Source organism: Elaeis guineensis, chromosome 3 (assembly GCF_000442705.2).
Source record: "Elaeis guineensis isolate ETL-2024a chromosome 3, EG11, whole genome shotgun sequence".
Classification (NCBI taxonomy): Eukaryota; Viridiplantae; Streptophyta; class Magnoliopsida; order Arecales; family Arecaceae; genus Elaeis; species Elaeis guineensis.
Genome location: NC_025995.2, coordinates 107,435,693 through 107,459,851, shown reverse-complemented (window position 1 = coordinate 107,459,851; position 24,159 = coordinate 107,435,693). Strand labels below are relative to the sequence as shown.

The following is a 24,159-nucleotide window of genomic DNA, read 5'->3' as shown; positions in this document are numbered from 1 at the left end:
GAAATACATTGTATAAACATCCTCCGCCTACCTAGGCTACAGGAATAGGACTATCATATCCCCAGAGCTTCATTCATTCAAGTGCAACCTTTATTTAGTAACAATTTAAAAAAAAAACTAGAAAAAAGGAAAAAGAACAAAGGCCCGGAAAACTTATTCTTCCATGAAGATTTTTGTTTATTTTGTTTTCTTATTTGTTTGTTTTGCATAAGAAATTAAAGAAATAGAAAATAGTTTCCATTTGCCTTAACTGGAGAATTTAATTCCTCATCCTTCAAAAAAAAAAAAAAAAAAAAAGCTAAAAAATAAAGATTCATTTTTTTCACACACCAAAAAAAAAAAAAGGGCACCGAGCAAACCAAGTAAATAGAAAATCAAACGTTTCTTAGATTTCTTTCACTCAAACAGATCCGAAAAGAAATTTATTCCTTAAAAAAAAAAATTGACTTTGACCTTCACGTGGCCCCTACGTCAAAATGCACCTTAAAAGACGCTTCAACGGGCTTCGGGGTCGCAATTCTACGCTGACACCGACGACCCGTTCCTCCCTCGGCGGGCGGGGCCACATACCCATCAGACATCGCGACAACGTAGCGCGCAGAGCCCTTCTGCAGGAAAAACCCCGCCGCCTTGGTTTTTTCTGAATCTCGGATCGTGGTTCACGAACCTTGGGTTCTACTATAAAATCATCATTTGAATTAATTAATCAAAACTTACCCTTACTTTCTTCAAAAAATTTACCGTTAGGATTTTTAATATTATATAAGCATAACAAAATACTGTTTCAGGACTCTTGCATGACTAAACTTATTTAAAATTTTTTATGGGTAGAAAACAAGCAAGCAAAAGGATGAGCTTTCGAGCTTCCAGCTTACCATCAATCGATGCAAGATTACGCGCCAATATTCTATATTTTTGACCGCCTTATCTCGTGGCATAACCTGGCCAACTTGATTATTTTGCATATATTTTCGATTACTTCACTGGTTTAGGAGCTCCAAACTCGAATTATATAATTAGAGATGCTTTTGATTACTTCATTGCTTTAGAAGCTCCAAACTTTTACATTATATAATTTACAGATGCAAGGATAAGGACATCGATCTGGAGCAAGAAAATGGTGTCAATTAATTGACTTAGTTATCTTAAGCACGATATTACAGGAAAAAAAAAAAAAAAAGACACACACCCCCTCAGAAATGATAGGACTTTTACATTTTTGTATATATAGGAATATATTTTAATCTAGTTTTTGATCACTTCTAATCAAAAATGAGTTTAATCTTTCTAGTCCTGCACCTGATCATGCAGCTGCAGGAAGTTAGTGTAGCAGAGTCTCAAGCATTTCGGGACAATTTTGGTTAGAGAAAAGATTGCGATGAGGTCACGAGGGCCACTAACATTGGGGTGATGGTGTGATGTGATGGAGAACATGTGCTTAGAATCTAATCCTCCCCCCTCCTCTCTCTCTCTCTCTCTCTCTGTATAAAATTGGGCTTAATTGAGCACATGGGATGCACCTGTGGTTGTCATCCTTTCCATAGTTCTCCTCTTAAATTGAAAGAGAAGAGAAGGTAGATAGCCGAAGTAAATGCCATGCCCTTACAAAATGGGTCATGGCGATTTAGTTAGACATCTAGTTACGAGTTGCTTGTTTTAGAATGCAAAGTAATTTTTTTAACTATTTAGGCATTATCAATCGTTTACATGATTCTCAATGCTTCATAAATTTGTTATAGGTAATTGGTTAACTATGTTGCATATAGATGGAATCTAGGTCTTAAATCGTACAGGAGTCCCAGTTTACCATTGTCCCACCTCGTCTCAAGAATCATTTTGGTCAAGTGTAATAAATACCTTCTATTCTCTTATTTCTCCTGTTTTTTGGTTTGTTTCCTTTTTCTTTTCTCTTTTTTCTTTTTTTCATTTCTTTCTCTTTTTTTTTTTAAATTTTCCTTCTTCTTTTTTTTTTTCATTCTTCTTTTTTTCCCTTTATCTATTTTTTCTTTCTTCCCTTTCACTTTCTTCTTCATTCCTATCGGCTTTACTTTTTCTTCTTTCTATTTTTTTTCATCCTTTCTCTCTTTTCTGCTTCTTGTTTGGTGCAGATGGTTTCAGAGTCATAACCCATTATAATTTTTATTTTCTTCACATGAATAAGACAGGATAGTGGGGACATATCCCATCCTGTTGGGATTTAAAATCATTGGTGGAGACAATATACTATGGCTGTACATTCTATATTTTTTATTAAAGGGCAAATATCCCGTATGAGGCACCCAATTAGAGATTTTCTGGATAACTATCACGTGAGACCGCTTTTCGGTCACAATTACCTTTTATCCTGGCGGCAAGATAGCATGATCATTATTAGATACCCTAGAAATCATAACGATAGATGTGACGTCTAAAATGTCTCATTTGGCGATTTGGGACTTGGCTGATGTAATATTTGGTGTTCTCCGATGTACCGACAAACGTGCAAGGGAGTTGCCATTCACAAAAAGCCGGAGCATTTCTATAGATCATCATAAATCCTCTATACCTCCATAAAGGAAAATCCGAAAATCCAGTTACTCAAGCCATCCACACAGCGGGACATCCATTTCTGCACGCATCCAATGATACTTGGCTTCAAATTATAACTGAGATTTGATTGAGCAATAAAAATGTATAAAATGCCTAAGGTCATTGATTTGGTAATTTCTGCCAGAAAATTATCAAGAATTGTCAGGTTGTCCGTTCTAGTCAGCTTCTTTTCCCCTTTGTGATTGCTAATTTTAATCGAAGGTCTCCTAAAAACTACTAGCAGATTTTTCACATCAGAAAAGGACGATCATAATTTTAAAATTATACTTCATTTTCTTTACAAAAGAAAAAAAAGATTGCTCTGGCCTTTCAATCTCCAGAGGAGACGTGCTCCAACATGATAGCGTCCAGCGTGCCCCTCAGGTAACATCATCTCCCAGCTTCAAACTTGGATTGCCCGTTAGAAGCTTTCTGACACCTAAACCATCACACACCAATCATTCAATGGTAAGCAACGGAACACGAAAAAACCACTTGCCTTTTGCAGAACAAACTTTTAACGTAAAAATTTTAGTATAAATCGAAATCTCCATGACACTCACCATTCAATTTCACTGCTAAGAAATTTTCTAATTTGACCTTCATTTTGTAAGAAATCCACATCCCAATAGAACATCAACGACAGCAAAGGCATGGAGGGCCACTTCTCCGTTCAATTATTAGCCATTTATTGCGGTATCAAGAATGGGCAAATTAATAATTTGATTCAACTGACAAAAGCATACCTGGTAAACATGGATGACTCGAGATAATCCACCTCCATAATCCTAAAACTCGACCGCAGTTATGAAATAAGAGACCAACAAAATGCCAACTCGGATAGGAAAAATAAATCAGTGAAGCTATGGTAATAACATGCAGTATCCCGAAACTCAAAATCACTAACTACAATGTACATTTCCTGACTGCTTTATTCGGATTGTTGAACCAGCTGAACGGTATAAACAACTGAATCTCCTCACCCAAACCCTCTGGCTCATGTGGCCTTCCATAAAAAAAATTACCAAACCAGAGGAGCGAACTTGCCTAATAAAATTTAAAAAAAAAAATAACTCGCAGAGTACAGCTTATGCCATTCATATTAATCCATGCCTTCCCAACAGGACAAAATGTAGCAGATAGCCAATATGATAGATAACTTTACATTAACTGATCTCATGCCTTGCACAGAAGATTCCTTTGAGATGCCGAGATCAGTACCAAATGGCCAGACATGGTGACAAAAATAACTGGCACGATTCAATGTTGCGACTGTCCTGGAATGCTCCAGTATGATCTAGAAGGGGAACAACTCAAGTCAGGAAGGGGTGAAGGTCGGCGTGATTCTTCTGATCTCTGCATCTCCTGCACATCAGCAAACCAGCAAATTATTAAGCAGCTATAATTGGCTTCCCAACGCTTAAAGCAGCAAATAAAGAGAATGGATGAAGTTTGTTTAATCTAATGACAGATGGAGAAAGAAAAGATCCTGAACAAGGAAAACCAACCTGCGACCATGTTGAGGATGTCGAATTGCGTGATTGCAGCTGTATTTTGGCATGCATCCGATGTCGGTGTTGCATGTGTTCAAATTGCTGCAGCCTAGATGGAAAGTTGATTGCATTATAAATGTTTGCCGCATCTTTATTTCTGTTGCTGTCCTCTGTTATTTGGAGAATCTGGGAGCATGGACTTCCTGATGATGTACGCTTGAGGTCATTAGAGAAAGAGGAAGAAGGTACAGTTTTTAATCGAGTCCGTAATATCTTGAAGGCCGCACTTTGCTGCATACATAACAAGAGCATACATAAAGCTGAAACAAGCAAGTAGGCAAATGTGACAAGTCATCTAAGAAAGACCATAATGATATTCATATCCTGCAAGTCTATGACGAGTCTCTCAGCATAGGAAACTGATTGCATGCTAAACGTCTAATAACATTGAGCCAGCATGCAAAAACAATTACGCAATTAAATTAATTAGGCAGGTTTCTTCCATGAAATCAAAATTCTTCAGCTATCAGCCTGTGCTTGATGTATCTTGATTCTCCACAACCTAATTTACAATTCTTTAAGCATATTCTCCATTAAATAAAATTTCTAATAAACTATTAATGAACTGTTATCCAATAATCTTAGAGTTATCATGCTCAGACTAATAATCTCTGGCGGAAAGAGTTTTGCTACAAGCAATGAGGTAGGTCTCAAGCCCACCTACTTGCTAGATTGGCATAAAGTTGCCTTGGTCAAGGATTTCAATACCACCAATAGACAAATGATTTCATGGTAAAACTGTGCTCCATAACAGAAACAGGGACTTGACAATAAATAATTATCTCAGTTAGTTACTACACTAATTTTGCGAAATTCTAGGTAGCAATAAATTTAGATAGAAAGTGCATAAATTCATATACTTATGCAATGGTTTTATAGGAATAAAGTTAAACGCTACATTGAAATTATGGGATCTTCGAAAAAAGGTGCCTAAATTCAGTCTAACAGACCCATAACTGTGGAAATGAAAATGATAAAAGTTCTAATCCAAGTTGATAGATAGAGATATGACAAGATGAACTATTTTGTAAGCCTCAATACATTTTGCAGAATAACAGAGATAAATGAAGAAATATCTGTCAGAACCAGAGCTGGGTCAATGAAATTTGCTCTAAAAGAAAATTCTATTAAATGAAATAAGGCCTGTAACGATATGCTCATAAGGTTCAGCATGTTGGGTGATAAAAAGGATCCCAGCAAAGAGAATGAACTTGGCAAAGATGAAGATATCCATATGGATGCATGGTCAAAAGTAAGATGAATAAGCATATTGGAGATGAAGTGGGGAAACTCCCACCAATTCAGGATCGTGTGATGCCAAACTAATTATGACAGTATGCATATGTGCAACAAAGACCTATGACAGGATCCAAAAAGGTGTTCAATCATACGTCTAGGATCAAGAGAAACAAGGGGAAACTGGAAGACCTAACCTAAAGCAGACAAAAGCTATGAGGATTGATTTGGAAAAGCTTACCGTAACATCAAAGGTGGCATTCACTAAGAATATCGAGAGAACAAGGCCATAAAAACAAGCCCTGAGTAATCAGGGCAAGTCTTGATAGCTGTTCTTATGATCATACGCTAATGAATATCAAACAAAGCAGGGCCAGTCTATCCACTATAGGCAAGAATAAATGTTAGTACATGTCATGTTGTATATCATGTCTAACTTGCTTAGAGAGGTAAGTAAAAAACGACATAGGAAAGGAAGATAGCAACATCAAAAGAATTGCATACCGATCACAGCAAAAGAGTTTATACTGCCTCTTGTGAAACAGAAGAAACCAAAAAGAAATGATGATCTTTTTAGCAGTAATTGGAACAGGGAGGGAAATAAAATACTTCACCAAGTCTAAATAAATCAAGTGAACTCATCTCAGAAAGACATGGAAAATGTTTCTTTTTGCAAACAAAGTAGCTTTATGACACTACAAAAGGAAGGAAACTGCTCATGAATTGGATACTTGCAACATGTAATGTTGGAGGAAAGAAATAGTAAGAAAACAAATTATATTATTAAACAAAACCAATAAATTTAATAGACAAATAACTAGCAGATGTACCTGGGGTAGCAGCATCAATAGACCATATAGAGTCTTTAATAGCCATGTATGTTTCCCAGGTTCAAGAAGCTGCAAAATTTTTAACAAAATTCAGTTAATTTATCAAGGATGAAATTTCAAAACAACCCAATAATGGCAATCTGTAGATTTGTTGAATTGACATAACAAGTTGTAGGAAGCTTTAAAATCAAGACATGATTCACTATAACTAGAAGTTACAGGATAGAGATGCCTCAATATCGATTTCCTACCCAAGGCAACTTTCACCAGACAATTCATCTTGACTTTTCTAAGAAACATTACTTTTAGCAAATGTTAAAGATCTTTTAAGATAAATGAAAGACAAGCAATCCAGTATATGAATAAGTGATGCACAAAAAAGATGATTGTTTTTTTCTGAAGGAACAGCATTTAGTTAGTGACGTTAAGGTATGGGCACAAATGTGGCATATTTGTTTAAGATACTTCCATTTAGATACTAGGTTTAGTGATTTACGCCATTTTCCTGTTTAGGCACGTAAAAAAGTTCATTCCATTATAATAGTTATGTATAATCACAAGACGTTTTAAAGGACATATAGAGGTGTGAAAAGAAGTATTTAAAATTTGAGGTATGGGCCCCTGCTGATCACCGGCTGGTAGGATATAAACTGCTGTATGGGGGCAGTGCCGACCAGCATGTAGGTGGCCCAAGTGACCACAAAAATTAATTAAAAAAGGAAAAAAAGGTTCATTGTGTGGTACCAGCAGTATGCAATCTGGGTGCGTGCCAACATTACCCTGAGCTGGTGCTTGGCCTATACAGAACCAGCAGAGAAGATACTCCAACCACTGATGTAAAATAGAAAAGTGGTGCTAGAACAGGAAATAGAATCAACAAAAGGAGCTAATAATATTCGTAAGAAAAAAGAAAACTTGTTTGCGGCTAAACTTGATATGATTTCCATAATCCCTATCTTCCCACTCTTCAGATTTAGTTACAGCCCTAACTTTCAAGTATCACAACTTGAGCAGGCACTCACTTCGGCTTCGTTGCATACAATTTGGGAAACCCAACAAAGTGCATCTTCAAGATGCGCAAGCATCAAAAAGGTTCTTCTGAAGGATATCATGGCCTAAGGTGCTGTGAACCCCCACCCCCCAGTCATTATATTTAGCTTAAGGTTTAGAATTAGTTTAGTTATATCAATATCTATCTTACTTTAGGTCCATCAGGATCTGATGATGATTCACCCAGTAATAGCAGCCCTGATCTTACAAATCTTTTTTTCCAGTTATGAATATATCATCCAAACAAGGAATGAATACATCAAAATGGTAGTAATGCCAAAAGATCTAGCACCATGACAACACATTCTGAATCTCTTGAATAGACAATGCAAAAAAAGCAGTTACAAATTCACTTGCATTGATGGGAAGATGGAAGGTACAGACAACAGTTTCAGAAAATCAGCAAAGATCAAAAATTATGCCAAACACCAGATAATGAGGCAAAAACTAAGAATGTGAAAAGACCCGAGTTATATGCTGCTAACTTCACAAATGACAGCTAGTTACTGCAAATATAATGGTTAGGGATCTGATCATGGAAGACTTTATCATGAAAGAAATGAAGATATTGAAGGATCCAGTAATCAGAGCCCAGCTTAGAGACTAGCAACAGAATATATCACATGATCTAAACATCTATTTAAGATCCATAGTGGTAACAGGACATTCAGTGACAGTTTGATCATGGAACACAGGATCGCAAACTTGACCTCATTAAATTATGCATCAAGAGACACCATTTACAAGAAAGATCCACAATGTCACCTCTTTCAGATATGTTGTCTCACAACCAAAGACCAAGAGACATAATTTACAAGAAAGATCCATTTGTCGCCCCATTCAAACATGTTGATCAGTTGAGGCAGCTAGAAGCTACAGTTCATCAAGATTATCTCAGGACAAGAGCCGTTCAGCAAGATCCATAGTGGTAACAGGACAATCAGGGACATGTTTCATCATGGAACAAGGGCTCACAAAATTGACCTCATCAAATTATGCATCAAGTGCCCCACGACCAACACCAAGAGACAGTTTACAAGAAAGATCTACATTTGTCACCTCTTTTAAACATGGTGATCAGTTGACACAACTAGAAGCTACAGTTCACTGAGATTATCTTAGGACAAGATCCATTCAGCAAAAGCAAATGGCCTGGGAGAAGAATCCAAAAAAGTAGGGTCTCAAAACCAATTTGCCAAGAAAGACATTTCAAAAATCTTAGTTCTTTCTTGCCTATCCAGTCCAGATATAGATTTGTCAACATATCAAGCAGGATAGTTTGCTAAGGTTGAAGAATTCCTTCCATGAAAATAAAGAACTTTCCACCCAAAAAGAAAAAAAGGAATTGGCTCATCAAGAGAGACGAAAACGTATACAAAACCAGCTACAGAGTGTATACCTGCAATCGTAGGTAAGCAAAGATTGGAGTCTCCAGCAAGCGGATCAACTTGTCCAGCTGCACCAAGAACTTCACATTTATGTCTTCTTCTCCCAGTGACTGAATTACAGAACTGGCATGATGGTATGCCTTTGGTGAAAGAAAGCACAAAGTCAGAAATTTAACTATAAGAATTCAGGCAAGACGCAGAACAGCCCATGGCAATATATGCTCACCTGGGCTAGCAGACACAAACTTATTGTTGCCATTGACGAATGGCACCAAGAAGAATACAAAGAAACAAATAAGTCTTTGCCAGAAGAGTTCACCAATGATTGCTTTAGTAGAGCTCGTAGCTCAGCCAATTCCACTGATGTGAGTAAAATCAAATTCAAGGCCTGAAACATTAAATTACCAAGGTTAATTTTCTCTTTTCTTTGAAGAGAAAGATAGTTATTGATCTCCGAAATAAAGAAAACCTGAACCATAGTGGATGCAAAATCCAAGTCATCTTCACCCTCTAGAATTGTAGAAAACTCCCGGAAAACCCGTTCCGCATCCAAAAGAACACAAAGTCGACGTACTATCAAAGCACCACGCCTGAAAATGTAACAAATAAAAATTTGTAATTGGTACATTTTGCAAGTTATACATTCCATATTTTTTTTATTCCAGTAGAGGTGTGACAGTTTTGATTCCATTTCTTAAGGAATTGGACAAAAGAAATCCCAGTGCAGTCACAGATATAGATGATACAAGAAAAGTGAAACAAACCATACTTTTCAAGGAGCATCCGATCATTTCGAAAGTTATGGACTAGATAAATAACAAGATGACGGAAGTGTTGGTCATCTTTTGCTATGCATGCATGCACTTCTAGCACCAACAGAACCACCTGCAAATAAGAATATGCAGGAAAATTTTGATTGATTAGCAGTGAAGCAGCAACAATCACATGAAAAGTTTCAACTTGTAATGGAGATTTGGAATCATGCTGTAGAAAGATGAACAGTCAATGAAGGATTTAAATGCCAACAGCAGGCCTGTTCCCAGCCAGTGGTCGGCACAGCAGATTCCATGACATGCCAAAATAAAAATAAAAAAATAAAAATAAAGATGGATTATTTTGCTTGGTACCAAGCCAACCCAACCAAACTGGAACGAGCCAACGAGGGGTGGCAAAGGATGATACCCTGCAATTGGTCCCGCAGCACACGTAGAACAATCCAGCATGGACCAACACTTTAAACCTTGCAGTCAACTATACTGTTATGAAGCCAGTGCACACGATGGTTTTAAATTTTACACAATACTGATGAGGGTTGAGGGACTAAAGACCTACTGGGTACTGACCATAAATATACACAAACACAATACTGTAGTAAAGGAGTATTAGAACAGCACCAACAAATTAAGAGGATATCAATACCAAAAAGAAACTAAAGGTCTCACTCACATCTTGGACAAATTGTAGCAATACAGCTCAGTGTGCAAGCAAAAATGGCATCAGGCATCTTTCACAAATGTCAACGCACTCATGCAAATCCAGTAGACAACTTATTTTAGCTAAAATAGTACTCCCGCTATTTTTAATTTCTACATTATTCATGCAAAAAATAATGAACCAGTAGTAGTCTAATTTAAATTCAAAAACCACGAAGGAAACCAAAGTCAAAGAATTTTGCAGTCTAAAAGATGAGAAATGAACTTTTTAGGATCATACTGAAGGCATTTTTATTGCTGTCACTTAATAGCTAATTGTAAGTAAAAAGCAGTGGAAGGATTCAGCATCAAGCGGCATAATTAAAAAGCTCACACTTAACAGAAAAAAACAGCCCAGCAACAAACAGAGGAACACTAACAAAAGTTCACGGCTCATGGATTTCTTAACAACAGAAACACCAGAAAAAGTAAGAAAAGAGAAAATAACACTCCAGACAGTTCATATGATTATACTAAAGTGCATCAAAATTCTGCATCAACTTCACCAATTTTGTTACTATATGTGACAGAACTTAACAAAGGTTTAGCATTCAGAGATACAGGGAAAAAGTGTTCAGAAATGATACAATATAGGTGCAATGCCAGCTTCACTTGCGGTTAAAAACAACATACACATATAAGTTGCATGCAAAACATAATATAAATAAATGAAGCAAGCATGACATTGCAAAGAATCTATTATATATATCTAAAATGGAGGCTTAGCTTGTGCCGAGCTCTCCATTCACCATGTGATGCCTGTATTAAAAATGTCATTACTATAGTTCTTCATTTTAGATAATAAGTAGGGCTCTTATATTCATTCTATTTATCTATTTATACACATTAAAATGAAGGCTCATCTTACGCTGAGCTCTTCATTCGTTACATAGATGTCTGTATTAATAATGTTACTAAAACAGTTCTTTATTTTGGCTAATAGCTGATAGAAGAGGAAGTTAGGCCTCTAACAATCACTTACTAACAGATATATGTTATAAGTGAGTATCATATTATCTGTCCATTTAATGATAAATGAGTATAAATTATCATAGATAATTGAATATCCTAGTATTATACATAGTAAGTATCAACAATACTTATATAATTAATATAAGTATAATTGATACTCTTGAGAATATTATCTAGCTAGAATAGATAGATATTATGCTTATCTAAATTGATATTATTATACAGTTTAGATATTTGATGGGAGTTTCTACTCAGCCATTATTAAAATTCATTGCTTAATGTGCAACAGAAATTTAGCTATTGAAGCCTTATAATTTGCTATATTATCATATCACATTTAAAGAATCATTGGAAAAAAGGAGAAAAACCATACCCCGTGCATCGCACAGGACCAATATTAGTGATGCCAGTGTTAGCAACGAGTTTTTCCATGAAGGCTCAGCCTCTGCGTAGTTCTCCATTCACTGTATAGATACTGATATTAGTGAAGTCTGTATTAATAACGGGAGTTTCTGCTTGGTCATCATTAAAGTTAGTTGTTTAATGTGCAAAAGAAACTTGGCTATTGAAGTCTTTTACTCATTATAATTAATCACACTGCTATATTGTACTTCAAGAACAGTTGGAAAAAGGAGAGAAAACTGTACCCCACACATCGCATAGGTTACATACTGGTATACAAGTATTTCTGGCTCCTTATTCATAAATGATTACATGAATGATGTGTTATCTTGTTTCTGACAAACAAGCAGCACTCAAAAGGAATGTTAATGAAATTGAACAAGAGTATCTTCAAGATATTTACCTCATCAGAAGGATCTGAAAGTGCACTTAGAAGGGAACCAAAGATTTCATTCAAATATGAAATAACCTGTTCCATATAAAGTCATGAATCACTTAGAAGAACAAAGTTCAAATAACAGAATAGGTACAAAGGCAGTATAGTAAGTGGACTGGATTAAAGACATAAAAAAAGCCATTGCACATGCAAATTTACTGATATGACCACAAGAGTATGCAAATTCACCAGCATAACCACCAACACATCCACATGAATACGGGTGTTGGCAACTGAAATGCACAAAATATAGAAAGAGCATTGCACTTTATATGAGACAAGCTGACAAGCATCCGCAAGAACATAAATTCATGCACATGTGCATGCATGACATGAAAATAAACACATGCCTACATGGTAACAATATTAATGATGTAATGTACATAAGTGTGACTGCATACGTGACAGGCATTCACGATCTCACAGTTATTACTGTATAATGAAAAGTTTGGCAAAACAAGAGCTATAAAGGACCAGGTTAACATGACCCAAATCAAAGCAAATCCAGAAATGACCAGATCAGACCTGACTTGGAGTGAAAAAAATCAAACCAGGATCAAAATGTTAGGTGACAGAAAAAATTAAAGAAAAATAAGAAACGGCACAAGGGCGACCAACCAAACTAATTCTAAAGAATCCAAAAGATCTAGAGCCCGAACCAACCCAGTCCCACCAGCAAAATGGAACTAAACTATCATTAAGCAACCATCAGAAGCACAAGTTTAGAGTTTTAGAGTTTAGACCATTTAGTACCACATGAATAGTGCCTAAATATAACTGCATGATAAAGCAAAATCAACTTAGTTACCTCTTTTTGTCACTAATCACACGTGGCCTTAATTTTTTTTTTTTTACTATCGATGTATTCCATTTAATTTGCACTAATTCTGATTTGTGTAAAATTATAAATTCTAAATGTTTCTCACTTAAATCCAAGGAGTCCATTGTTATTCTCAGCATATAAATTAATTAGATATCACATTGCTCTTGAATAACACTATATGGCACATCTATAACAAGTCTAAAAAGATAAGACGGCACAATCTCTTATCTTTTCATCTCACTATGATTAAAAACTTACAAGTCTCACTGCAACTACCTTTTTGAGCTCAACATCACTCCCTTGTTGAAATCTTTAATAAACTCACAATAACCACATTGTTAGCTTTAATTCCTTGATGCCTAACAAATTAGCATTTGCAATACTCCATTACAATCAAGCCTCAAGTCATAAACGGATAAATATATCATCAATTAGGGGAAAAATTCGACGCACTATTTTTTTTGTTTCAACTTTCACAGAATTATAACCAATATGATTTATGAAAGGTGTAGAAATTCATTGTTAAACTGATCTAAATTACAACACAATTATTTAGGATCGGCTTGGTTTATTCCCAAAATTAGAAACTAAGAGAACACTGTCCTTGTAATTTTAGTTGATATAACTCATTCTGGAGGCATTGGGAAGTTGGAACATTGCAAGCTGTTGTCCAGGGAATGTGCTCTAACTCTAGCATGTCAATAAAATTTTACTGAATAATTTATATAGAGGGTGAAAAAGAAGTTAGAGAGAAGGGCACATTAGCATTGACAAGCAAGCAAGGAGAATCTACTTAGGTAGCATTTAAGATATGAATATAATTAGTGTCAATTCAAACTCAAGCTTTAGAAAACGCAATTGACTGTCCATCCGAATCATCTTCTTCTCTCGAGTATGTAGAGGTGAATGAGTGGATATGATCAGCTACAGAAATATTTTAGTTTCCCCCACACCAGACGTGCTTGTGTTAAATCCATTCTTGAAAACAAACCCTCCTAGCCAATGTACACAGAAATGAATGCATCTCTCTTGCGACAAATTTCATTAAATTAAACAGCCCACATGAGTGAGAGAGAGAGGGGGGGGAGAGATAGAGAGATGAAAGCAATCAAGCATGACACGGATCTTGATAATCCTATCAACAAAAAGGTAACAATGTATGAAATGGAGGGAAGGGAAGGGGGGGGAGCAGCTTATATCAAATCCTTGTAATGCAAGTGTCACCTCCTCAGATCAAAGTAAAAGAGTGGATTTAATGTTGTTTCTTTTAATGTTTCTAAAGAGTTCCTTCAACAACTCATCTTCCCTTTTAGAAAAAACCTTGTTATTTCACTCTTGCAAACTTCTCTAGCAATTTGTATGTGGCACCAAATACTATCCAAGTAAATTTTCCTTCTCCTTTCTAAATAAAAGCCATTATAAAGGCCCAATATTTTACTTAGTTTGGACAGTCGGCCTTGCGGTTCTTATGCAGCGCTGCATAAACAGAGCGGATCTCTTCTTCAAATGGTGCAGTAGTTGAGTATATCATTATTTGCTCTATTATGCAAACCCTTCGGTATACCCTAAAACACACACCCAACATTTAGAAATAGGTATTCATACAACACGTGAACCATAAGAAGAAATTTTTAAAGACTAGAAGGATTCAACACATGGATGCATAAACACTTATATGCAAAGTCCATATAACATAGGTTTGAAGTACCTTCTCTGCATAATATTAGGATTCACACAACTATAACATTTTCATTGAAATCAGATGGTGCTAGCATTTCCCGTTAAAATATGAACAAGCAAAAGGGTTAAAAACAATACTCACAGATTATGACCTGCAAAGTAAATGAGTATGTGTGGAGTTTCCATTGCAAATACAAAGAAATTCAAAAATCATTCCTCCTTAGTTAAGCATACAAGTGGCAATCAATCACAATAACTAGAAGAATAACATAAGAAACCCTAAAAATTTATACCACTTGCATACACACATAAATTTTTTTCATATAAATTCTTTAAATAACCAATTACTGAATTACCTCAGCTCGATGCCGGGCTAAAAGAGTTGCGATCCAATGCAATGCTTCAATTCGAGTAGCCTCCCATTCATTAGTTAATTCTCTGATAGGAAAACCATGACAACTATCACATGATCATAAAATGGCTAGTCCATTTTGTTTAAAATGATTATTGCCCCAAAAACATGTAATAGTACAATACAAGAAACACTTCCTGCACAGCTTTCTCCTGTTGCTCATTTAAAGGCACAAGGGGGTATATTAACACATGAATTATAGAGGCATAAGTAACCTTTAAACCTAGCTGTTTCCCAGGTGACAAAAAAATGCACCTCCTTGCAATAGAGAGGATGGCTCCTATATCAAATCCCTCAGCCGGATCAGCTCGAATGGCACGAAGCTCTTCATTGGTTTCACGAGCAACCTGAGCACAATATAAAAGTTTGATTTTTTTAAATTTAAAAAAAAAAAACAAAACAAAACAAAACAAGAAACTGTTGACTGCAATTGCAACAAATAAAGAAGTAATTTTACCACTCTAATCTTCTCCTCTTTATCAGATATGCAAGGCAATATAGCTCCGAGAATATCTGCATAGTAGGGAACAAGCTGGTCTCCACCAAGTTTTACAAATTCATTAATCTGCATCATTAAATAGGCAAAATGTAAATTATCTATCCTGATACCAATAATAGGTAACAAGATAAAGGGGAAAATGTTAGAAGAAATTTTATGTCATAATAGTTGAGAAACTATCACCATTAGTCAAGAAACTAGAATTCAAAAAACATAGCATGACTGCTACAACTCTAAGAGGAACTTAGCCTTACCCATGTGATAGCTGTCAACCGAGTAAATTCATCAGACGAACCTGCCCTCTGTACCAATATTTCAGCCATACGACCATAGTCCACATTCTTCATAACATGCACATGTCAAATTAGAAATTAAGAGGCAATTTAACCATATCTTGTACTTTTAGAGCTTGATCAACTAAGTAATATTGCTCCAGATAATTTATCTTTTGATAAAGAAACAGCATCTACAGAAATCTTAAAAAAATATATATATAGGAAATAAGTTGATGTCTGAATATAGCTATAGAGGAAAAGGATCAATCATAAGAAACTTCCGATCTACTTCTGTGAAAAAATGCCTCACAAACCACCTTTCATCTAGAGAACAGAAGCCTTACTGGAGAATTCTTAATTTCTTGCAGAAATTCAGAAAGTGCACAATCCGCTTGTTGACGTATTTCATGACTGGAATCACTTAACATGTTGAACAATCCTGCGAAGGATGAATCATTGGTGTAAGATTTTGTTCAAAAGGTAGGAGCGCAAATAATTTGAATGGATATTTCTTACTTCAGAAAATTACCATCAAGAAAATCTGGAAGGAAACCAAGCATATCAATATCTGGAACACTATCCAATACAGTGATCCATCCCACCAGAAATTGGCGTACATAAGGGTTGAGTACATTCATGCGCTCTCTCAAAAGTGGTATAAATTCTTCTATGCTTTAAATACATAAAGAAGATGATATGGTCATGTAATGACATATTTAGAAACAGGCATTCATTATTTAAAATTTAAACAACTAGGGCCAGATGGTGCACCTGAATTGATCACTCTCGGTTACAATATCCTGGTTATCATATTCAATTAAACTACAACTAGAACAAAAAAAAAAAAAAAAAGCTTGACATGTTTTCTTATGGAAAAAAATCAAATTAATATCTTACCTTTACAAGCCTGTCTAGGAGATGAGCAGCACTCTGCACACTCGCATCCGAGTCTGCCGAGAGCTTGCAAAGTGCATCAAATATCTTATTGAAAAATATGATGAAATCTCCTCTTACAACCTAAGAGATATAGACAGATAGTGAGAGAGTGAGAGAGTGAGAGAGAGAGGATTAAGGTCCCAAATAGCATGAAGAATACACTATTCTTCTAACAGTAGTAATAAATTCAAAGCCATCACAGTCAATAGGCCCATACTTACCTTTGCTATGTTATATAATGCTTCACAAGCATAGTATCGAACTCTGCTGTCTGGGTCGAGAAAGGAATTAAGCACAGGTGGTACAATTTGCTGAGAATTAAGTACAAGAAAAGATGTATTGTAAAAAAATCTTCCATATAGAAATCAAAGATTACACACAAAATCTGAATTAGATTAAGTAAAAGGGCATGATAAATCAGAAAAGGGAGAATAGATATTATCTTTGTATCAAACAACATGCACACAACTTACAAAATGACTCCTACTTGTCATATTTATTTGAACCAATGTAACCAAAAATCCTTTTTGTGATGTAAGTTTGATAAATCAGAAAAGAACAAGTAATAATCGAAAAAATATATCTTTGCCCACTATTACGGTTTCTTTTATGCCCCTCTTTCCAAAGGCAGAATGATAAACTTCCTATTATCAGATCTTCATACATGAACAATAAGTGGTCCAACCCTCCCGATCTCTCATTTTCATTATTTACATGAATTTGCTGTTTTGCCCAATTGAAAGCACATTGTTTATAAATATACATACACATCCATAATTTACATGTTTTAGATAAAGATTGATAAACTTCCAATTATAACAGATCTTCATACATGTTAAATAAGTTGCCCATCCTTCCTGATCTCTCATTTTCATTATTTACATGTATTTACTGTTTTGCCCAATTGATGGCACATTGTTTGTGTGCGTGTGTGTGTGTGTGTGTACATCCATAATTTACATTTTTTAGATACATTTGCAGTTATACTTTTTCTTACATTGCTTGAACTATAGAACTCAATAGAATTCCGAGGTATTCCATCTAAACACATTTAAAAAGCATCACTCGATAATGGTTATTTTCTTTCTTGCAAGCATCAAAACCATTAGGACTCATTTGGTTCGTGGTAAGAACTTTTCTTCTCATGAAGTAACTTCCTGAAAAGTAACTTCTTAGAAAGTTACTTCCAAAGAATATGATTTTGATATGTTTGGTTGACCATGGGAAGATGACTTATTATAAAGTAGCTTATATTTGGATGAGCACTTATTTTCTTAAAAAAATTGTGTAAAATACCTATTATATCCTTAGTAGATATAAAACCATACATTTTTACTCATAAACTTTATATAAATATTAATATTATATTTATATTAATATAAATATAATATTAATATATTATAATATAACATTAGACCATAATAATTTATTGTGTTAATATAATACTAATATATTAATATTATATTAATATAATATAAATATTTTAATATAATAAATTTATTAATATAGATATAAATATAATATTATATTAATATAAATATTATATTAATATTAATAAAAATATTATATTAATATAAATATTAAAATAATATTAAAATATAATAAATATTAATATTATATTTATATAAATATTAGAATAATATTAATATAATATTATATTACTATTCAGTATTTCATTCTAACCATCCATTGATATTTTACTAAATTTTAACTATGGATCTTAAAAGGATATTTTAGGAAAGAAAAAGGTACTACCACTTCCCATATCACGGAAAATGCCAAAACCCACCTCCCTCATGGGTTTTCACTTCCCATGAAATGTGGGAAGTGACTTCCCATGGGAAGTACTTTTTTCACTCTCTTTCCTCTTAAAACTTCAACCAAACAAAAGACTCTTTCTTCACTTCCCAGGAAGTATCTCTTCCCCCCTCCACTTCCCGTCAACCAAACGAGTCCTTAGTGTGTGTTTTGGGAAGCTCCCACCAGATCTAGTGAGATCATCCCAGAGGGAGTCAGAGATAGAGAAGAGGGGTCATTAGTGTCAATCCCCACGCTACTGAAAAAAGACCTCCTGAGGTCTTTTTACCCTGTATGGGTAGCATCACAACTTGTTGTCATCTCCCTCTCTCCCACCCCTAAACTCTCTTTTGTGATGATCCTACCAAATCCAGCAGAAACTTACAAAACAAACTTTGAGGAATTGAATAAACTATACCTAAGACTTTTTATTTGCTAATTTGTTAGATATTGAAAAGCTGAAAATGAGGATAGTTTTTACTTCTTAGAGAGAAACTCCTCAATGATAATAAGTTTTACCAAGTCACTAGATTGAATTTGGAAAGTTTTAGACTTTTCTTAGTTCTAGCTCAAGGGAATCCAAATTATGGCTATCAATGATATTAATGAATTTTCCAAAAAAAAAAAAAAACTTTTCTTGTAGTGGATGTCACATTCCATTTTTCCTCCACCTTCTTCATCTTCATCTATTTTTTTTCTATATTTTATCTAGCTAGCCAAATTACAGTCATATACACCAGATTACATCAATCTTCCCAGCCAAATTATAGGCATATACAAAAGGTTGCATCAATCTTATATATATATATATATATAATCTTCCCACCCAAATTATAGTTGTATACACAAGATTACAATCTAATACTAGAGTAAATCATTCCTGTAGTCATCATTTCATGGCCAAAAATGATGGCCCTCCACATAAGCATCTGGTCAACTAAAGTTCAAAAGCTACTCGGATAACTTCTTGCCACAAGGCCATATGCCACAATGTTCTCTGAAGTACATATGCTATAAATAGACTCCAATAACCATGCTATATATATTTGCTTGCCTAAAGAGAAGATCTTTCTAAAAGAAATGGAATTGCTAATTCCACAAAAAACAAAAGAAAAAAAAACTCCTTTTTCACATTAGATTGAATAGCTCAATGCTTTGATCTTCCTCCACCTAGGTATAGGCTATAAATGAAGAGAGATTTTCACGCAGACATGGGACAAAATGCAGATAATCTGGTGTCAAATGCTTGAGACTACAAATAAAAGTAATGATAACCCGTCATCACAAATATGATCGCTATAACTCATAACCCAATAGATGAAGACCCAATCTAGAAGGAAAAACCAAAAGTCAAGGATTTTTTGATTGTTCAAAGATAAACCTAGCAACATACAAGACGGATAAACAAAAGATGATGGCAAGTGGATTAACAAACTTGGAAGTCAGAGGAACCATCCATTACAAACTCATACATGGATTTGTAAAAAGAATTGACCAAAGATCCACAAACTAAAGGACAACCTAATGCCAAGGCTACTACCCTTACCAAGTCTAGAGAGGGTTAGATGTACACAGCCTAAACCTCGTGTGCGGAGAAGCTTTTTTCATGTTCCAAACCCGTGACATCCAGGACATAATAGAGCAATCTTACCATTGCATCAAGCCTCATAATTTATCCATAGAGTAGGAACAACTAATTGTAATTAAGGACATTAGAAATCCACTTGATGATTCCTAGGATGGTAAGTTATCAAGTTGACAATCAAGATCAAAGGCATTGAATATTATAACCATCTTTCATATGACGAGCCTATTGTTGAGTCATTGTTGCATCCATGTTGGAATGAAAATTTTTTTGGACCCAAATACGATGATTTGGTCACAACAAAACACTTATACCATCTTCAAATCATCGCAACGAAAACCAAAGTTCATCAACAGTTCAATACACAATCAATGTAATAAAAGAAAATATCATAAATAGGGTGCTAGATTTTTTCCATTTTGGTAAATTATAACTATGAAAAAAGGAAATTCAGATATTTCACCTAGTCTGGTAAATCTCAAAATAAAGAGTTTGCAATTTAGTTCTTTAAAGTAATTTTTATTAACAAAAGCTAAACAAGACTTCTAATGACCTAATTAGGTAATATGTCAAATTAGTGATCTCATCGGAGAAATGTTTTTATTTATGTAATTGTCATTTTGTGTCGAGCATGGGAAAGATCCATCATGCTCGTCTTTTAAGTTTATTTCAAAAGAAAAGGGCTTAGGTACCACATTGCATTAGCACTAAGAAATTAGTTATAAAACCCATAGCGTTCGGTGTAGTAAATGAAGATAACATGAGGTATAACCATATGCTCTTTAGGCTTCAAACAATTCATATTGTTCATGAACAACTTGGTATCAGCTCACTAGTAGACTTATTTGGGCTTTGTTGAGCTAGGAAATGAGTTGAGCTCAAACAAATTCTAAAGCTTAGTTCATAGACAAACCAAGCATTGAAAGTGGATGTCAAAAGGCTTGTTAACATAAATGGAGGCTAAGCTTGAGTCAATAAGAACCTTAGATCAAATCTCTTATGACCCAAGCTTGAGCAGCTTTTGTTAAACTTTCTGGAGATCAAGGTAAGCTTGGTCAGCCCTTTTATATAGCGAGTTGAGCTAGGCAACTTACTACTTCTTGGCTTGGCTCAACTCATTTGCACCCCTAGCATTCTTGCATTGATCCTTTTTGTCGTTTTTTCCATTGATGGGTATTTTTGCCTATATAGTCCTCTAAGGTTTTAAATACCGATGGGGCAGCGAAGCATTCCACCATCCCAAGTGTTGGGATGGGACACTATCCCGACACTCACATGGAACGAGTCAGGAAATGGACCGAGATGCGGACATAGAGAATGCCATTCCACATGAAAATGGGGGATAGCTCCATCTCATGTTATTCGTGACCTTGTATTCCTCTTCATTTTGTACCCAAGTATTTTAATTAAAATATGATGCATTAATTATACACTTCACACTCAAAGTCAAAAGCTTTGAATCTTTGTTGCTCGTTATTTTTACCCATGTCAGTTTGGATGGAGCAATTCTGATATTTAGGACCTCCTCAAAAACTGTAGCATGCAATTTTAATATCGCTTTGGACCATAGATTTATCACTTGAGAATTCAACATATATGTGAACAATTACCAAATATCTCAAAAAAAAGAAGCATAAAAAAAAAACTAAAGTTTTATCTGCTCGATGTCAATTTTTTTTTTTGAGTGCATCAATGCATGCCCGCAGCTTCACATGTACAGTAGAATATATTTTCTATATCAGCTTCTTGGAATAATTCAAAATCCTTCCAGCTAGCATGGGTGATCAGCATGATCCAGGTATCCTAGAGCATAAGAAAGAAGTGACATCATATGTACGGCATGTTTCATCAACTTTTTCTTATTACTCACCTCAAGATGCTGCGAAGCTTCTGTTGTCAAACCAACTGTAGCTGCTGCAAGTCCTATTAGCCCACCCTGCAAAAAAAATTATACAGTATCAATTGGATTACAAGATACGACAGCAAGAACCAACAAACTTAGAAATTTCCAAACTTGGAACAAAAAAAAAAGGACTAATTTCAACAAAATTGAAGTTCATATTCCAACAATTCCATCATCTAACAGACCTTCCTATGGTTCGCCTGTGGGGAATACGTGAATTCTGTGGTCAACAGATTGATCACAGCGGCTATCTTGTCATGCTCTCCAGCAAGCGCCAGTTGCTTCACGATACCTTCTATCTGTTTTCGATTATTTTATTCCCAAGTTCATGACAGAAACAACCAACCCAAAAAAAGATAGAGAGATATATGAAGATCGAGAGCTGGTAGGAAGATCCGGATGGAGGGTGCGCGGGTACCTCAAGGGCTGCATTCTTCCGCTTCTCGTAGAGCTTATCCGCGAGGTTCCTGAGTACGGACGCTGGGATTATGGACAGAGGGTCGGCCATGTCGCCGGGGCGGGAGATCCCTGGGCTATCTGTCGAGAATCGTAACCAAGCGGCGCCTCCGGACCTCCTCCTCGAATCGGGACATCGCCGCACCCAATCCCGTCAGATCGAGCGCTGGAAACCGCCGGAGCACCTCAGCCCGAGGGCAACGCGAGATCGCGGGAAAAGGAATCGACGAGGAAACCCAGAACCCCGGAGGGAACTCAGAAACCCTAACCCTAGCCCTGCGCCAAAGTTCTTGGCAGGGGGCGGAGGAGACGATGGAGCGAAAGCTCGAAGACCTCTTTCCGTTTTTCTCTCTCAAATTCTTCGTATGTTTCGCAAATTTCTTTCTTTTTCTCTCTCACGTCGCTGGTCTTCGTTCACCGTTGCAAGCGGAAGTAACAGCCCCGCGGTGTAATCGACGGGACTTCTTGCATAAAAGCTACTGAACTTTTTCAAAAACCAAGAACCTCCTTCTATAGAGAAACGAATCCAAATATGAATTTAAGCAAGCGGGGGCGTTTGCTATATTCTGAACCAGGGAAACGCGAGTGATGGGGAAATGCGTGTGGGAAACGATGGTTAGCTGGAGCGTTTGTGGGGCTGGTTGGGCGGCTCGACCGTTCGAGGGATGATTTACGATTTAGTCCTACCTCCTTGAACCGTTGATTACGAGGTCCAACATTTTCGTCTGGACGGAGATGCCCTGAAGAGAATGTCAAATTCTGCGAAAGGTTCGCTTGTTTCGGTGGCATATGTGAGGGGTAGTTTGGGTAGTGAGTTGCAGAGTAAGGAATGTTTGCAAGGAAGCTTCATAGAAATTTTGGTACGGGTGAAAATAAATACGCCATCCTCTTCGCAAGGGAGGAGGACAGGGTGGGCAATCAATGCATGACATTGGATGATGAAATTAAAAGCTCAACATTTTTGACGTTTTCGAATCCCTATAAAATCTGTCACAAACATCCTGATATTGAAGGCATTGATCTAAGCCTCACGTGGCTACTTCAAAATGTCCCTTATATCTAATGCCACCTTCCTCCCTAACTCTTCTGACACTTCTTTTAAATATATATATATATATATATATATATATATATATATATATATATATATATATATATATATATATATATTTATTTTTTTTTTTTTTTATTTTTTTTTTTTTTTTTTACCTTACGTGACATTGAATGAGATGAGATCAAATATGAAATTACTAGAAGAGGTGAGTGGGGACTCCCCCTTTTATCATGGTGTTCTTTTTGAAAAGAATATTTGCTAGCTTGCCATATATATATATATATATATTGGCCTCTTTCGTAACAGGTCTTCAAACTTTCATTCCATGTTATGGCATGGGAATGCATGCAGTATTTTAAGAAGAAGTATAAAAATAAATATTAAAGAATAAATATAAAATTAAATGTCAATGGAAGAGTTTGAACCATTATTAGTCTTATTGTTTAACCCACGTAATTGTAACATGCAAAAAAAAAAAAAAGGGTGTTGGAACTGCAAACTAGAGACAAATGAAATGGGATTTTCAATTAAATAGTGTATTAGATAATAACCTTTAACATATGATAAATATTATGTTTATTGACTTTTACTTTCCCATGTAGCCAAAGTGTTGCTTGAATGATGCACGAGAACTACACCAACATGGTGTAGAAGAGAACTAATATTCCACTCCATCTCATGATATGAAGCAAATTAAATAAGTATGCCAGGAACAGGGACCAACCACAACAAGAAGTTAAGAGTGATGTTCTTCAGAAAACGTAGGTGCATTGTATTTTAGGAAAATAAAGAAGGCCTTTAAGTTTGATATGTATATATTGGATTTTGGGTC

The 24,159-nt window shown here is 35.6% G+C and overlaps 1 protein-coding gene across 1 annotated transcript; it reads right to left on the bottom strand.

Moving 5' to 3' along the window:
• Nucleotides 1–3,471: 3,471 nt before the first annotated feature.
• LOC105041105 (protein VAC14 homolog) lies at nucleotides 3,472–22,785 on the bottom strand. Its single transcript, XM_010917911.4, has 20 exons — nucleotides 22,236–22,785; nucleotides 22,003–22,116; nucleotides 21,785–21,850; nucleotides 16,754–16,843; nucleotides 16,494–16,613; nucleotides 16,368–16,396; nucleotides 16,126–16,268; nucleotides 15,941–16,035; nucleotides 15,576–15,662; nucleotides 15,280–15,387; nucleotides 15,078–15,169; nucleotides 14,767–14,848; nucleotides 11,875–11,940; nucleotides 9,395–9,510; nucleotides 9,095–9,215; nucleotides 8,852–9,013; nucleotides 8,637–8,765; nucleotides 6,188–6,256; nucleotides 4,077–4,352; nucleotides 3,472–3,933 (listed from the first exon to the last, which is right to left on the bottom strand). Exons 1-20 carry the CDS (start codon nucleotides 22,323–22,325, stop codon nucleotides 3,829–3,831), a joined length of 2,160 nt encoding a protein of 719 aa, XP_010916213.1. The 5' UTR covers nucleotides 22,326–22,785; the 3' UTR covers nucleotides 3,472–3,828.
• Between the last annotated feature and the right edge of the window lie 1,374 nt (nucleotides 22,786–24,159).